This window comes from Psammomys obesus, unplaced genomic scaffold (genome assembly GCF_907164565.1).
Source record: "Psammomys obesus unplaced genomic scaffold, mPsaObe1.curated_primary_1811, whole genome shotgun sequence".
Classification (NCBI taxonomy): Eukaryota; Metazoa; Chordata; class Mammalia; order Rodentia; family Muridae; genus Psammomys; species Psammomys obesus.
In genome coordinates, this window is record NW_026585690.1 from 339,395 (window position 1) to 357,141 (window position 17,747).

The following is a 17,747-nucleotide window of genomic DNA, read 5'->3' on the forward strand; positions in this document are numbered from 1 at the left end:
TCTGGTTTCCAAGCACAGGACCCACGGAATTGGTGGACTGGAGAAAAGCGTTTCTGTAATGGCAGTTACGGCACGCATCCCTGAGCTCACAATGCTGCAGCAGCAGGGGGAGAGAAACTTCTGATGGGGTGCTTCTCAAAGCTCTCCCTGCTTCTGGGGTGCGTGTGTGGTTTCATCCTACATGTTAGGAAAAGGGCTCAAGGCACTACAGTACAAGAAATAGAATCGAACATGCAGGGTCCTCCTGGCGTCAACACTGCCGGAGCACACATCCCATGCTCCACCAAGCTGCACGCGTCCTTTGCAGACGGCATGCCTGGGACCTAGGGAGGGCTGTGGGCGGAGCAGAAGGACGCCCTGCCCTGCAGAGAGAGACAGGCTGGCCCAGATCTCCACAGCATGTGGCGGGGCCATGGCAACAGCGTGGTCATTTTAGGAGCTGTGACATTTAAAATTTCTGTAGGAGTACCAAATGCTAAAGACTCCATGCTTCTTTGGGGTACTTCCAGAGCTGGGGGGTATGAGCGTCAGTCTTAACTTTTCCTAGAAGGGTCCTGACAGCTGCTGCTCTTAAAGCAAACTTTAAGAGTCCTTTTTCTCTCTTGACATAAACTACTGCTGAGAGCAGGGCCGGCATCCCTGTGCTTCGGCATGAACTGCGGCCGGGACACCCACCCTCGAAGCCGCCTTTCCTCATTTGCAGACTGAGATGACAGTGAGGTACCTGCCCCATCTGTCCACTCACAAAAGCCCTCTGAGAACGCTGAGGGGCCAACAGGTGGGACAGGTCCGGGTGTCCGTGTCAGTCCTGTCCCCCAGTACCCAATTCTCCACTCCCCGTGCGCCTTAGGGGCTGGTAACCATGCTCGTTACAAGGCCCTCCGTGGCCTTTGGGGCGAGGAGAACAAGCCACCTCACTCTACCTTCTTCTCGTTGACGTCCTCCGGCTCCTCCTCCTCCGGCACCTCCTCTGGCATGTCTTTGATCTTGTTCAGCAGCTCGGCCTTGGCGGCGGACACGCTGTAGTAGGCAGGGCAGTGGACCAGCGCGCCCACGGCTTCCTTGTCATCACTCCTGAAACAACAGCACGAGCTCAGGGTGGCTTCTCACCATTCGGTCATTCAGAAATGTACAAAGACTTCGCTCTACTCGGTTTTCCCCAGAAACGATGATGAGTGGGCAGACTGTTTGCTGCTGGGTGATTATGTGCTGGGCTTCTAAAGCCAGGCAAACCCAGGATGGGAACCTCCCAAAGGCTGGAGGTGGGGGTGGGAATCAGGCTAGAGTCACCTGGCTTCCCTTCAAGATTCTCCATTTGTGTTAAAGAATCTGACTCCTTCACAGGAAGACAGCGCATAGAGATGTGAAAGAACGCACAAGGTGCTGCCTGGCCCCACACTACAGGCTATGCTGTGCCTCTCCTTGCTCATTCTCTTCCTGATGCCTGAACACACATGCTTTTATCTTAAGCAGGCTTGACACCTGCATAGGCCAGCAGAATTGGGAGCTTGCTGGTGTGTCAATGGTGAGCGAACAAAAAACCTAGTCATCAGCCGCTGTATGGAGGCTGCGGCAGGAGGACCAAGAATTTGAAACCAGCCAAGACTACTTCATTTCAAAAGGAGGAAAGGAGGCAGAGGGAGAAAAGGAAACTAGAGGAAAAGAAAGAAAAATCTGCCTACCGATTACACGGTGGGGGGAGGGTGGGGACTCAAGCTTGTCCAAAAAAACCAAAACCAAAACAAACAAAAAAACCTAGGACTGAGAAACTCGGCGTCTCGTGCTATTTGTTTTACCATAATGGGGTTGCTTCTCTTAGTCTGCTCCTTGTTTGTGAAGAGCTGGGTGGGACCTCACACATGCTCAGTAGGCATTCTACCATTGAAACAACAACCTTGGCACAGATCAGAGTGCAGATACACCTGACTCACGGGTGAATGACTCACGGATCTTGGAGAGAAATCTGCCCTCTTCCACCATGCGGTATTATTGCTTAACTCCGACCCTGTGCTTTCACCTAAGAATACAGAAGCAGGCTTACAAGCATCTCCACTGATTTCCTGTAAGCAAAGTATCTATGTGTAGCCCAGTTGATTAAAAAAAAAAAAAAAAATGGAAGAAGCCTTCAGATGCATCAGCTTCTATCCAGTGGTCCTGTCCAAAACTGGCTGCTCAGGAGTCTGGTTAAGCTCACAATGCTACTTACTGGGTCTTGTCTCACCACAAGGTGGTGCACGCCTGCTTTCCGAAACCCTCAGGAAGGGCTCAGTGCACCAGGACCATTCCACCACCAGACATCTCAAAGACGTTTTTCTAAGGATACACTGTGAAATTACTTTGGTCCTTGTGCAGTGAGGAGCTAGACAGTTTACACCCATCCTCGGGCCCGTGTGGTACCCAGTGTGGACTGCCCTGCACGCGGCCAGGGTTCAGGGGTGCTTTGCTATAGTGTGACCCTGATTAAGTCACTGCACTAAGGTGGCCCGGACTCCCCAGATCTGAAACTGAAGGGATGGACAAGGTGGCCATGAGGCCTTGAGCCAGAAGAGCTCTGAGAACACAGGCCACAGGCTGCAGATACTACGCACACAGAGGAGAGTGTTCCTGCTGTGGAACCAGTTAGGATCGGCTGCAAGTTCCTAGGCTGCAAACCCATGTTTGGGTGAAATGTTCTGTTTGTATTTCGTCTGGAAGCTACTTACTGCTGAGTCCCAGTCTGTCAATAAGCCTACTTTTCACTGAGAATTAACAAGGAAATAGAACCCACTCTGAATCTTTCTCCTAACAATGCTTTAACAAAACCAAGTATGTAGGAAACCCTCCGAATATGTTACTGAAGGAGCCCACAGAGTAGGAAACACGACTTCTCTCGGGGTGACTGGACACTAGATAGTGGTCTGAGACCAGCAGAGGGCTGGGGACCCTCCCGAGCAGGCCCTAAGGGGCCCCACACATCCAGGACAGCAGTCCCCACTGAGACTTTAATTTCCAGATGTGTGCAAATGTTCACCTTGATGCCCCACAGTGGGTGTCCTGGAAGGTGAATACATCTGTCTCTCGATGCTCCTCTCCCTTTCATAAAGCCCAGTCCACTTTGTTCCTGTAGAGGCCTCAGACATGCTCACATCTTCTCCTTGCCCCCTTCTCTGCACTATGCCTAGGGAAGGTCCCTGAAGTGTGACCACGACTTGCTTGCTGACCCTGAGACACTGTATGATTACTATGAGAGTGGGAAGTCAGGGTTACAACCCTAGAGCCTCCATTCATACATTCTAGGGCCTTGGTGGATCGAGGCACTAATATTCCTGTGTTCCGGGGCTATCCGGAAGTTCTGTCAGGGGTGCTGGCGAAGATGAGGTGCAGTAACACGGAGATTCAAGGTGCGTGTCATGTGTGTGTTTCCATGTGTAACAAGGTGTTAGTGACAACGACTCCTACGGCTCTCATTTTTGCAGTTGGGCATCTCACCTCCTGCTCCTCAGAGTCACTGCCCTGAGGCTGGGATGCAATGCCATTCTTGGTCAGTGATCTGTGGTGGGGGGAACACGTAAGTACTCCAAAACCATCCCATAGACATGAGCTTGGCTATAGGCATTTTAGGGGGCACCACCGGGGACTTACGTCTTGGCTTCACATCCAGGGTGTCTGGCGGTCACTTCTAAGGCTTTCCTCTTTGAGCTGCTTTCCTTCAGCACGTTAGCATCCCTGGGGAACAAACCCTCCATCAGATCCATCGTCGTCTTCATTCTGGAGTCAGGGTCCAAAATGTCTGCCAGAGATTTGTCTTGGTGGACAATTTCCTTGGCGAGAGCCTCTGTTCGGATGTCTTCCGACGTCTTCTGGGGCTCAGCCTGGATTTTCTCTCCTGTGTCCTGGGTTCGGCCAACAGGTTCGTGGGTGAGGTTTTGGGTCTGGCTGGGAGAGGGCTGCTTGCCAGGGGGACTGGCGAGCTGAGGTTGAGCATTCTCACGGCAGGGCATGCTGGATTCGGCCTCTGAACCTTTGGGCAGAGTCTGCGGTGGTGTGGCTGCACCAGGCGTGTGCCTTTCGCTGGTGGCCGTCCCCCTGGGAAGTCTGCAGGAACCACTATGGAAAGAAAGACAGACGGGAAGAGACGGTGAGGCTGAGAGGAGGGCGCAGGAACCGTGGGGCAGGCATTCTCATCAGGCGTGAGGGGGCCCATCTGCGGTACTCTCCCTAAACCACAGGGCACTAATGGACCTTCCCCCGAGCCCAGGGCTGGTCCTAGACAGACAGGTGCACCACTGGGAATTCAGTTGGACAAGCACTGCTACTGGGCCCGAGAGCTTTCTAGGAGGTTTGGATGGACAGAGAGTGGTGGCGGTGAGTGAGCTTTGTGGCATACAGAAGATGCCACCCCACAGAGGTGGTGTTTGTTTTTGAGATGGGGTCTCTACATAGCCCTGGCTGTCCTGAAACTCACAGAGAGCCATGGCCTCTGCCTCCTGAGTGCTGGGATTAAAGGCATGTACCACCATGCCCAGCCCCATACAGTTTTTGTTTTTGTTTTTAACATGTATTTATTTGGGGGAGCGCTGTATATATGTGTGAAAGTCAGAGGAGAGGTTCTCTCTTTCTACCATGTGGGTTCTGGGGTCGAACTCAGGTCGTCAGACTTAATGGCAAGTTGCCTTAACAACTGAGCCATCTTACTGGACCCCAGAGAGCAATTTCTGTGAGCAAAGACTATGCTGAAAAAGGCTTATTCCTCATTTGCCTGGCTTAATGTCACCGGCTGTTAGCTCTGTCCTATACCTCTGTAGACACAGAGAGCTGGTTACCCTCTCCTTTGAGAGGCAGCCTCGAGGCGGCATGTGTGTCCAGCACAGCCTCTGACTAGGTGGGGAAACCCGACTTGGAGATCAGTATCAGGAGATCCTTTCAGTCACTTAAGAGGGGCTGGGTCTTGGCTCTTTAAATTTTCACCTCTCAAGCTGGGCGCGGTGGCATGTGCCTGTGATCCCAGCACTAGGGGAGGCAGAGGCAGCAGATCTCTGTAAGTCTGAGGTCAGCCTGGTCCTTAAAGTGAGTCCAGGATAGCCAAGGCTGCACAGGGAAACCCTGTCTTGAAAAAAACAAACAAACAAACAAACAAAAAAACCAAAAAACCAAAATCTCACTTCTCTATACACAGTAAATGCTATCCCTTCAAGGCAAACAAATGAATAGCTCCATGAATTGAGCCTGTATAAATAATCTCCATCCCCAGGCTCTCCCGGGAGCAGCAGAGCGATGCCCTGGGCCCCTGGCCATGAACACCTGGGAGTGAAGGATGATCACTTCCCCTCAGCCCAAGGCTTGCCTGCTGCGGCTGCTCACGCACCTGCTGCCTGGCTCCTCGTCAGCCTCACTGTCCAGAGACGCCTCATACGTGGCTGGGGGAGGAGGTGGAGGAAAGTCATCTGAGCCATTCGCTAGGGTTTCCTGGCTCGGTGGTGGAGGTGGGGGAAGAGTTTCAAACGAGGGGCTGGAAGTAAGCTTGGGGCGCAGGTCCTTCACGAACACGTCATCATCGAAGTCGCCCCGGGGCGGCGGGGAGGTCTGTAGGGCTGACTCGGATATTCGGAGGGAGATCCTTCCTGGAGTGTCTGGGTCGGAAGTGCTGCATGAACTCGGAAGACTCATCTGGTGTTTGTAGTGCTTCGCGTTGGCAAGCTCGGGCAACGAGGCGTCCTCTGGAAGGCCGTCCTCTCTGACTGCGTGGGTCCACTTCGCCCAGGGTGGAGGGGGTCGCTGGGGCAGGGATGCCCTCTTCCACATTCCCTCTTCTGGCCCGTGCTCTGGGCTGCTGACCTCGTGGCATCTCGGGCTGGGAGGCCGGCTCAGGCTGTGGCCGTTGTTTCTGTGGGTCACCGCAGAGGAACTCCTCTCAGTCTGCTCATTGATGGCAAGCTGTGAATGGTAACTGGAGGGGGCAGGTGACAGCAGAGGGGGGCTGAGGGGGGCCACGGAGAACGCTCTGGCATCTGGGAAGTGGCCTGGCATTCCCACCGGAAGTGGCCTAGGGAAAGGTGCTCTGGGTTGCTTCGGATGGTCTGGGGCTCCGGAACATTCCACAGGCGCTAAGGAACCCACACTGCCTTTGCAGCCTGAGCCATTCCAGCAAGGGGCAGGATGGTGTAGGGGTGATGCCAGCTCTTTTTGGCCTCTGTCTGAGCAACTGAGAGACCTGCAATGGGGAACAGGTACGAGGGTCAGGGCAGACATTAAGCATCAGAGACACAGATGAGGGCCCTCATCCCAGAGAAGGGGATAACTCTTCCAAAACCACGTTAAACAAAAGCACCAGGAGGACAGCCTCACTCCCCACCCCCCAGTCCATCTGCCTTCCTTTTACTAACCCTCCCTCACGGGCCCACCCCCATCTCCTGCCATGACACTCATGTAAGATGGCTTCTGAGGACATGAAGAAGAACAAGCAACTCATTTCTTTAGTTCCATTTCTTTTTGGACTCCTTTGGGGAACAGCTCCAGGCTCTGGGGAGAACTGTCTCCCTGAATCACCCCAGGGGAGGGGTCTGCCTGGGAGCATCTGTGTGGCTGAGTCTAAGGGTTTGATGATAAGCATCCCCTGTTCTCTAAGAGGAGTACACAGAGTTGGTGGAGTAAAGGGCCTGTCTCGGAGCTTCTCCCTCTTGGATGTGGCCTCCCTCCCCATCACAGCCTCCTTCACTGAGTCAGTTTCTCCACGAGGGGCCCTTTCCATCTGTGCTGGATTCACAGGCAAGCCCCTGGGAATGCTTTTCACTTCGATGTCATGCATTTTGGTGCCCCTAGCACCTGGCAGAAAGTACCCCACTTTACACTTAGCATTGTAGGTGGCATGCACACCTACAATCCCAGTGCTATGAAGGCTGAGGCAGAATTCAAACTTCTAAGCACTCTTGGTCTAGCCAGCAAATTCCCAGACTACAGGGTCAGGATCTTCCTCAAAACAGACAAATAAAACCAACCAACCAAACAATAATACCTAGCATGCTCTAGGAGCCAAGTAGAATTTGATGTTTTCATGACCAATTCAGGTACCATATATATATTTCATTTAGCTAATACCTTCAAGGTTCATATTTTTCACTGCTTTCAGGAACCTCCATGCTTGTTATCTATGCTGCCACCAATTTCCATTCCCACAGTGTACAGGCTTCTGCCTTCTCACCAGGGCCAACACTTGCTTTTCTCTGTTGCCATATACACACACATACCTAGATCCAGGGCCAGGCAGACAGCATGGATCCTTCACAAAGCCAAAGCCACCGTTTTCCCTCAGGGGCACATCCTTGAAGCACAAGAAAAGGGCAATGTTATGGAGGGGTGTACATTTATAAGTAGGGTGCAGGGAGGGAGAACGCAGCTCTCCACTGCAGACCTGCAATGCCCAGGCACCACGGCAACGCTCTTACAGACTTTCCCATTTAGTCCGCAAAGTCCCAGGAAGTACAGCTAACACCACTGCATCGGTGAGGAGCTAGGCCCCAGCTCAGAAGTGGGAGTCAACATCACAACTTCCATTGCTTTCTGCCGGTAGCTCCCCTCACCTCACAAGACTGTCAAGTAAGAGAAGTCTGATAAGGATGATTTTGGAGTTCACAAACGCAGCAATCCTTAAGTAGGATGATAAAGACATGAATTCAAGGGGTCAGACTCTTCAAATGGCAACAGGAGGCAACGGGAAAACGAAACACAACAGGAAACGTAATTTTGCAAATTTTCAGGTGTTCTGAACAGGAATCTAGTTTGTTAGCAGGCTACAGTAAACTCTCCCAAGTCCTCACCCTTACGTGGTATCAGTAACTCTGGGGACGTTACAGGGCAGCTTTCCATTTTTGCTTTGGGTAGATACTGGTACCCTGAAAGGGTTAATACCACAACGCTGCCGTGGTCACGATGAAGAGGGCGCTGTTGCCATGGCTGACAATGTAATCGGTTCTCCATTAGTCACAGTAATAGCATACAGGTGAGAAATGAAAATTCATCTGCACCCAATTTTAGGAACTTAGTCACTATGCACGCTTTCTAATGGGATAATTGCTTTTTACTTCCTTATTCATGTTTCTATCTGGGTGGAACTAATAAGCAATGAGGACTCAAATATTGATGGCTGTGGAGGTAACAGTGGACCGACTGCTTGGTGGGATCAACTGAGAGCCCCTGTCTCACCATCACCACCCCACAAACACACACACACACGGTCCTGCAAACACATACACCTGTAAACAAAACAGTCAAAGGTTGGATGGAAATGGTAGAATGCTTGCCTAGCGTGTATGAGGCCTACGTTCAATTCTCAGTACTGTCTCTTCCCTCTACTTCTGCTCCCCCAAAATCAAAGGTGATTACAGGCAGAAGCAGCAAATGCCCAGATGTTAATCATTCCACCTCTCCCTTATTAGAAATATTACTGTTAAAAAAAAAAAAAAGTTGGGTGTGGTGGTGCACACCTTTAATCCTGGCACTCAGGGAAGCAGAGGAGGGGGATCTTTGTGCGTTTCAGGCCAGCCTGGTCTACCAAGTGAGTTCAGGACACCTGAGGCTACACAGAGAAACACTGTCTCAAACAAAAGAAAAGAAAAGAAAAAAGGCATATTACTGTGTGTCAGATGCTTTGGTAAATATCTGGCATGGAACATTATCTATTTGACATGTCCACTGAAACTTGCACGAGTATATGCATGCCGAAATACAAGGGTGCCCATGTGATCAAGTGTGTGACTGCAGTTCAGAAACATTGCCTACAGTTACATAAACAGAGGAACTAGGACTCAAGCAGGATCTTTTCAAAGCCCAAGATCTTTCTGTGGGATTTCAGTGGGTTAAATGCAGCTGGTAGATGCCATGTTTTGAACACCTGAAGATGAAGTCCGTGCACAGACTGGGATGGAAGCTCCTGTTTCCATGACCCCTACAGTCCTTTAAGGCTTGCCCCAAGGGCCCTTCCCTGTTGACATGAATGGGCCAGTTTTTGCCAATAGTTAACTGCAACAGCCTAGGGTCCATCTGAGCTCCTGGCACAGTAAACTTCAAATATGTCTTCACATTCAATTACACCCTTTATACTTCAGTATGTGAAGGAACCTAACCTTCTGCATTCACGTGATTTGGTCCTGGAAATGATATTTATGTGAGTGTGCATTTAAATGGGCGTGGGAGTTAAACCCAGAAATCATGTATTGAGAGGACTTATCAAATTACCTCAATCATGTAAGAGGACTTATCAAGATACCCTCCTCATTTCCAGCCTCACCCCTCACCTCCAAAGCACTGAGCCTTGTACATGCCAGGCAAGCCCTTTACCACTGAGCCATACATGTCCTCAATGTCATTTGGATGGAAGGAAGATGTGGAAACCCAAGGAGGATATTCCTCTTGTGTGTTTTCACTGTCAAAAGATACTTGACTTTCTATAAACGAACAACGTAGGAAAGAGCAGTGGAGGGAGGAGAAATACCAGGCTTAGACATAAACGAACTTGCTAAGCATCTAACTTGTTGTTGATTGTTGCTTCAAAACTGACTTAAAGGAGTAGGCACATCTCTGTGCGCTCAACCAAAAGAACAAACAACCTGATTCAAACCCTAGCTCTCAGCGTACCTGACACTATAACCTGATGTCTATAAAATCCCAATCCTGAAACCCTTTCCAACTGTGGTAGCTCTTTGACCAACAAAATATGAAGACTGCCAACAGTTGTCTACTTTAGGGTATTAGTTTCCAGGATCTACTAAAATGAATTAGGGATTCACATGAAAAAAGGCAAAAGAACACCCTAACTATTTAAATGTAAGTAATAACTGATAAACACTAAGAGGATGTGACTGACTTTACCACCTGATATTTTCAGACAGAAGACGTTTAACTCTTGTCACTTTCCACCCATGCCAGCCCCTGTTTATTCAAGGAAACAGTATGGTCTAGTGACTTAAGGCTACAGCAGGCAGTAAGGTCTCAAGCACTCTTCTCTACTACTCAGTTTTAAGGATTGGCATACAGTAAAAAGAAACTTGGTTAGTGTCGGGTGTCTGTAATTTCACAATTCGCTGGAAGTCAATTCTGGTAGTTACGCTTAAGCTCGAATGGGATCTTACCGTCCGGTGCTACAATCGGCTCACCGGCTGTACCCACAGATTCCAGCCCACATCCAGCATCACAGTTTGGGTCACTAATTTCCTCAGCAACACCAAGTGTCATACCACCTCACAGTAACTGCAAAAGGCCCTGAGAATACAGTCCAGACAATCCGAGAAGCCTCTACCTCAGAATGAAGATATCTATGTTTATTTAGAAATAGGCCCTTCTATATTTTCAAGGTTGGTCTTAATTTTGTGTGTGTTTCATCTGCATGTATCTGTGTACCACATGAGTGTCCCTGGTGTCTGCACATGCCAGAAGGTGTTGGATGCCCTGGAACTGGGGTTACAGATGGTTGTGAGCTGCCATGTGGGTGCTGGAACCAGAAGCTCCATCTTCAGCGAGAGCTGCAACAAGCGGCTTAACCACCAAGCCACCTCTCCAGGCCCTAGGCTCTGCTACATTCTAACCTATGAATGAAGACCTGTAAGATTCTGTCTCAGCGGCAGAGATGTCTGGGTGCTTTCTGCAGCTTTGCAGAGGAGCCAGCACTTTAAGATGCTCAGGTTTGTCGAGGTCTCACTGAACATCAGTGAAAACAAATGGAGTCTAATGAGCACAGAGGCTCCCGTCCCTAACATTCATCTGCTCTGCAACTGTACTCTTCAAACGAAGATGACTACAAGGGGAGAAAAATGGGTGCTGCATTTTTCAGAGAGAATGTCAAGATGGCGAGGGAGAAGCCCCATCTTGTCAAGTTTTGGAGTAGCTCTCAGGCTATCTGTAGCTCAGCGTGATGGCCTGTTATGATTTCAGGCCTCCACATTATCAAGCATTATACACAGGGGCATTGATTTCCATGATGACTTGTTTTGGGGAAAGCATCTGGCAGATTTTTGAGAAGGATGCTCACAGAGAGTTTAAGCACACAGTGCCAGAAATGAACTCTGCAAAATTTGGTTTTTAACTCAGTCTGTACAAGGTTACTTACCTTGTTTTAGTTCACTGAAGCTAGAGGAAAAAAATTCTTTATTAACTGAATCTCTACAAAAACAAAACAAAACAAAACAAAAAACCAGATAACGGGAAAGTTCTCTAAACTTAGGATTCTAAAAACTAAAAATCTAAATTTATAGTTCTGAAAAACACAATTCATCTTGACTCCATAACCCAAGTAGGAACAGATTTTGTCATACCCCACCCCTTCCTGCACATGATGGATTTCCACTGCCAAGCTATTCCACCTTGGGGCCCCTTGTTTTAACCACAAATAAGGTAAGAGATGAAGAGCATGCTGCAATTAACCTACGGGCTTCTCTCTGGTCAGGCAGGGACTAGCTGCTAGCTGCAGAAGCCAGCTCAAGAATGTCTCAGAGTGTTGGTGCAGACCTAAATTTGTCCTGACTGTTTCCCTCTGGCTTCACAGTCCCTGATTAAATAACAACTAAGAGTGGCAGTTTTGGTCCTCGATAAAAGAGCATCTGAATGCCTTTCTGTGTTCAGTTACCTTTCTAAAAAGTTTCTCAAACAACACAAAGTATTTAATTGGTATTTTAAGAAACCTCACCACTTCTCAAAAACAAAACAAAGAGCCCACTTGAACTCTATTTCCCAAGTGACCAGCTTATGAAATATTTAGGGGGCAAAGCAAACAATTACTCATCCAACCAACTCCCCAGGACAGAATAATGACATCTAACAGATTTGTTTTTTGTCTACGCTTCTCTATCTTTTTCTTTTAAGACAGGATCTTTCTGCATAGCCCTGGCTATGCTGGAACTCATTATGTAGACCAGGCTGGCCTTGAACTCAGAGATGGGTCTGCCTCCTGGAGTGCTGGGATTCAAAGCCAGCGCTCTGCCCCACACCACCCTCTTTTCCTTAAAAAATCACATCATCTTTACAATATTGGGAGGGAAGAAGAAATTGCTTAGAGTTCTACATAGTAAACTACTGCTGTGCGAATTAGCTGAAAAAAAACTTGTACCTATGGATTTTAAGTGATCAGCAGCAAGAAAGGAGTACTGTGGCCTTTGGTGGGAGTTACACTGGGGAGAGAATATTTCTAGACAGAAAGGGTATGTGAGACACATGCACACGTGTTTCAATATACTGGGAGCTGAGATAATTCCTAAAATCTCTCTCTCTCTCTCTTTCTCTCTCTCTCTCTCACACACACACACACACACACACACACACACACACACACACACACACCATACAATGTCAAAAGCCAGACCTGGTGGCCAAGGTTTATTTCGAATACAAGGTTTATTTCTGAGAATGAAGGAACGGAAAGTTCGAGGCCAGCCTAGTCAATGTAGTGAGACCCTATATCAAAAGAGAAAGGAGAAGGGGCTGGCTGGGGGCAGCTCTGTGGTTACAGCGTGCTTGGCACGTGCAGAACCCTGTGTTCAACTGCCAGTACTGCGGACAACCGTAAGACAACAGTATCTTTGCACGGAAACCAGGTAAGGATGAGTGAGAAGGCCACAGAAAAGCAACAAACAATATAACTTTCCTTTATTGAAAAGAAAAGAAAGAAGCTAAACCAAGGGTAGAGGTTAGGAGGGCCAGTCCTAGGCCAGCTGGCTTGGCTGCACCTACCTGGCCTTTCTTGTCTGAGGTGGGAGACGACCTGGACCGCACGTGCACGGGGACCGCCAGGGTATCGGAGCGTTCCAGCAGATCCTCGGCAGACTTGGACTTCCCCGCCTTCCCGGCCGCCATGCCCCAGGGGGGCGGCCCGTCGGGGTTCCTGTCCGTTCTCTGGGCGCCCCTCGGTGCGCAGGTGGGCCCGCCGGGCGGCTGCCTGGGGGGCTGAGGGTCCCAGCGTCGTCGCTCGCCAGCTGGGCGCCCGCTGGCGAAGGAGCTGCTGCGATCTCGGGGCGCCTGCGGGGCCTCCGCAGCGGACGGGTGGGGGTGCTCCCTGCGGGGCGGCGCCTCGGGCTCCCGCAGCAGCGAGCTCAGGCTGGAGGCGGAGGCCAGGCTGGGGCCGCGCGCGCCGCGCTCCGGCGGCCCGGGCTCCGGGGGGCAGGCGGCGGAGGCCGGCCGCTTGCCGGTCTTGCGCTGGATGTAGTCGGCCAGGGCGCTCTGCTGGAACTGCTTGAGCTCGGGGCCCGACAGGCTGAGCGTGGAGCAGGCTTTGCCGTCGCGCTCGAAGATGCGGCGCCGGTCGGCCACGGTGCTCTCCGAGAAGCGCAGCGGCGCCGGCCTCGGGGGCCCACGGGGCGCGGCCTCGGCCTCCTCCGAGACCCCCACCTCGTTCATCTTCTCGGGCTCCGAGTACGAGCGCTTCTTCTGCTCGGGCGTGAGGCGCCGGCGGGCGCCACCCCGGCGGGCGGTCTGGGGTGCGGCCGGGGTCACGCTGTGTCGCTCCCGGGGGGTGTGCGGGGAGGCCGTGGGCGCCGTGGCCTCGGGGCTCCGTATGCCCACGTGCGCAGAGGCGGGTCGCGGGCGCCAGGACCTCGAGGTGGCGGGGGTGGCCGGCTCCAGGTCTCGGCGGCGAAATGAGGTGGCCCCCAGGACGCGAGACTGCGCATCCTTGATGCTGTTCCTGTAGGCGCGGCTGAACGGCGCGTCCAGCAGGGGGGAATCGGGGGTGCCGGGCCTGTCCTCGGGCCATGACGCTTCTCTCTCCGCCTCGCCGCCGCCGTAGAGCTGGAAGGTGCTCTGGCTGCGGAGCAATCGGCCGTCGGGCCTCGGGGGCTCGCTGCCTCGGGCCGGAGGCCCGCGGCCATCCGCAGCAGCCCTCCTCGGCTGCGGGCCGCACTGCTGCCGCGGAGTCTCTTCGTGCTTAGACTCCCCGTGTTTGGGGTTCTGCTCCCCGTTGCGCAGGGGCTCGGTGGAGTCCGAGACACGGGTGCTGCTGGCTTTTGTATCCTCGAAGTCACTGCTGGGAGTACTGGGGGTCGGGCCCGTCCTACCGGGCCGATAGTTAAGGCCGTAAGCGGAGCTGCCCACACTCGGGAGCCGGTGGCGCCCTTGCTCTCGCTCTTCTATCTTGGAAACCTTCTCCAGCACGGAGCACTGAGGCTTCCTGTACTGCAGGGCCGAGGCGCTGCTGGCGCTGAGTCTCCTCTGGCCAGCACTGGGTGTCTGGTGCAGCGCCGGGTCTGTTGGCTCCTCATACCTCCCGTCTGCACCGTGCAAAGATTCCGCGACCTTCACTGTCCCCTCGGGCCTTGGATAGGAAAGAGCCCTGTCCAGGTAGCCCCTGCTGTTGGGCCCCGCTTTCCTTCCGGGGTCCTCCACTGTGGTGTTGAGGGCATAGGTGGGCCTGTCCCCGGGGTACACCTCCTGGGCTTCTCCTCCTAGCTCCGCGCTGCTTTGTCTTTTTAGACTCTCTGGGATATTCTGGAGAGAGGAGAAGGCCGACTTGGTCCTGCCGAAGTTGCCTGACAGGCTCTGGCCTTGGCCATCCCTCTCGAGTTTCTGTCTGAGGTTGGCATTGTGATCTTCCTGGAAGTCGCCCTCCCAGGGCGGAGGGGGCCTGGAAGGCCTCCTGTCATCGCTCACGTTTAAGGCCTGGGCCTGAGGGGATGTGAGGCCGTGGGGGTTCGAACACGCCCTGCTGCCATGGGTGTTCTTTCTCTCGCTGGGATATGGGCTGTTGCCCTGGGGAGGCATGGCATGTCTCTTTAGGGAGGAATCTTCATTTTCAGGCACCGAGGAAAAATGGACTTTGTAGGAGACATATTTGGCCGTGGGTTCTGGCTTTCTCTCCACCGGGGTCACTGAGCCGTGTTCTAGGGGCTGGCAGAAGGCAAACCCAGGCTTGCTGGCTTCCTTTCGATTCCCGTTCTCGTCTAAGGCAGCCATCTTGTTGCAAGCTTCCTGGGCAGCTGTGTAGCTGCTCTCTTTGACCAGGGCGGGGTAGACTGTACCATTGCTCCCCACGGAGGGCTGGGGCACCTGGGCAAAGTGAGGCTCCGGAGATGGCACTGGATAGATGCCAGTGGCCAGGAGAGGTTGGCCGGGCTGCGTCTTCTGAGTGTAAGGATGCTTGGGCTTCACTGGGGGGCTGTTCTCTGGACTCCTCTCTGGGACCGTATGCAGCTGTTCCTCGATGAACGGGGCTTTCAGGGAGCCGGAAGAGCTCGTCTGAGGCCGGCACAGCCTTTTCTGATCAAGGCTGGACCAGGAGCTGGGACGCTCACGGTGCCGGAAGGCAGCATAACTGTCACTCCGAGTGGGGGGCATGGGTGCGCCCACTTTATGGGGCAGGTTGTCAGTGGCGGTCTCCAGGGAAGCGGAGCATTGCTGGCCCCAAGTTGCCGGTGGCGCTCCCTTGCCCCGAGGAACGCTATGCCATTTAGCACAGCCCTGACTATCTGCGGGCATGTGGGCATCCCTGCCTGGAAGGAGCAAGGCTGACGGGTCCACCTCATACTCTGAGGACACTCCCCTCCGGGTATCGTAGACTGTCTTGACATAGCGAATGTCTGCCTGCCTCATCCCTTCCAGGAGGCCTCCTCTGGCGGAGATCATGTCCATGGAGCCTGACCGTTCTCGGCTGGAGCCGGCAGGGGGCGGGTACTCGAGGATGCTGGAACTGGTGGAGAAGGAGCTGTAGGCAGAGTCTCTTTTGTTGTGGAGGTGGCCGAGCTGGTCGATGCTGCTCGTGGACTTGGCCGGGGAGAGGAGGTGGCAGTGGGGGTATCCGCCGCTAGGCTCCAGGCTTTCCATGCTCCCCTGCGAGCTGCACTGGTCAGGGCTCCGCCTCAGATAAGCATGCTCATAGTTGGAGAGGTCGCTTGTGGAAGAGCTGGGAGGAGGAGAGACAAAACAGTCAGTCTGCTGAGGAGTTGCTTAGTGGGCTCACGGGCACAGGGCTCAGCTTATAAAATCACTCTTATGCAAGACGGTCCATTTTCGGAAGGGCGGGTAAAGAGGGCCTTATTCGGGGCTTGTTCCGCTTGCCTGTGTTGTCACTAGGATTAACTGCCCAATGTGCCTCTAATTAATCACCCAGGCTTACCAGAAGAAAGGGGTGGCCTTGGGCACAGGCAGCATAACTTGATGGGCTGTAATTGACATTTTGAACATGCCAAGAGATGCGGGAGGTGGGGGCAGAACTGAAGAGGAGAAGGGAGAGTGACAGAGGAGAAAATTCTCTATCTATTGTACATACTTGGGGGGGGGTGGAAAACGAGAAACGCTTAGTAAGCGAATAGGCACGTAAAAGGCTGGGGGACTTGAGGAGCACACACGTATGATTTTAGTTAATATCTTTCCTTTTTAAGGAGTCAAGAGCTAGACTCTGGCAACCTTCCTGGAGTCTCAACACTAGTAGGGACAATTTGTTTGTGGGGAGAAGCTAAACACCAAGCTGAATGGAGAAATATGGGGGGGGGTGTCATTTAGAGCCAGAAAAGGCTGGTGAGTGGAGAGAGGGAGAAAAAAAGGGAGAGAGGGAAGCCAGAGAGGAAGTCAGCCACAGGAGGTCCCCGAGGCTGAATTCCTTCACCAAAGCTGTCCTCAGCCTGCATTCAGGAGAGCAAGACCTTTGTATTTCTAAGCTCCTCCCAGTTAGGGAAGAAGGAAAGAGTCTCAATACTGGCCCTTCAAGCCCTAGGAAGATGCTTCAAAAAAATGTTTTTGTTAGATAATCAATCGTAAAATTTAACATGTATGTGTGTGTTGGGGGGAGGGGGGATTTGGGAAATCTTTGTAGCTTCATTCTTAATTTTGCTAAGAGCCTAAAACCACTCTAATAACGTATGACAGGGGCTGGAGATGGGCAGCTTCAGCACCAGCTGTTCCTCCAAAAGACCTGGCTTGATTCTCACCACTCATGTGGTCAAAGACACACATGCAGACAAAACAACTATATATATCAAATGATCTATTATGAAATATACTTGGGCTAGGAGTATAGTTTGGTGGTAGCCTTGCCTAGCATATGAAAGGCACCAAAAAGAAAAAAGAAAGAGACAGACAGACACAGCCAGTGGTGGTACAAGCCTTTAATCCTAGCACTTGGAGGCAGAGGCAGGGGAATCTCTGAGTTTGAGGCCAGGCTGGTCTACACAGTGAGTTCCAGGATATCCAGGGCTACACAAAGAAACCCTATCTCAAAAATCTGAAAGAAAGAAAAGAAAAGAAACTACATACCTGTGGAGAAGCCATACTGGAATAAATAAAAATGAACCAGTAATGTCCTTATGTTAAACACTGTGATTCTTCCAAGAAAGGAATATCAGGAGTTCTTACCTAAGTTTTTCATTTTTAGGTAAGTACAGATTCAAGTACATTTAAAATTGTGTGTTATATTCCTAAATCTCATATAAGTAAATGTCACAGTGGCCAAGTGTATAATGTTTTATGCTAGAATGTCTCCATTGAATTTATGAAGGGACTCAAAGGAGAATGTTCAGAGTTAAAACTACTGATGGGCCAACAAAACACCCCTTTGTCAGCAAGAAGGACACATGCTCAGCATTTTGCCTCAATACAATCTAATTTTTCTCCTCAGAGAAAGTCAACTTATTGAGTGAAGCATCCTGCTTTGTGAAGGACAGAAAAAATGGGCCCTGATGCTGGCCTCTGGAATAAGTTTTTCCCCTCATTTCTGTTAGCTCTGACATTCCTGCTTCTAAGATGGAAGGTGGGATGAGGAACAATGAGGGATGAAATCCTCCAACCTGCCACAGTTTCAG

At 51.7% G+C, this 17,747-nt stretch overlaps 1 protein-coding gene across 2 annotated transcripts in view; it reads right to left on the bottom strand.

The window, feature by feature from the left end:
* Shroom3 (shroom family member 3) overlaps positions 1 to 17,747 on the bottom strand; it is a 275,797-nt gene that overhangs the window by 8,133 nt on the left and 249,917 nt on the right. The window contains exons 5-9 of one of the 2 annotated variants that reach the window (XM_055595724.1): positions 12,694 to 15,853; positions 7,224 to 7,297; positions 5,345 to 6,190; positions 3,622 to 4,086; positions 924 to 1,071 (exon numbers count right to left, since the gene is read on the bottom strand). In XM_055595724.1, the coding sequence (XP_055451699.1) occupies positions 924 to 1,071; positions 3,622 to 4,086; positions 5,345 to 6,190; positions 7,224 to 7,297; positions 12,694 to 15,853 (4,693 nt within the window). Of the gene's footprint in view, positions 1 to 923; positions 1,075 to 3,621; positions 4,087 to 5,344; positions 6,191 to 7,223; positions 7,298 to 12,693; positions 15,854 to 17,747 lie in introns of both variants that reach the window. The other variant, XM_055595721.1, reaches the window with a different exon arrangement.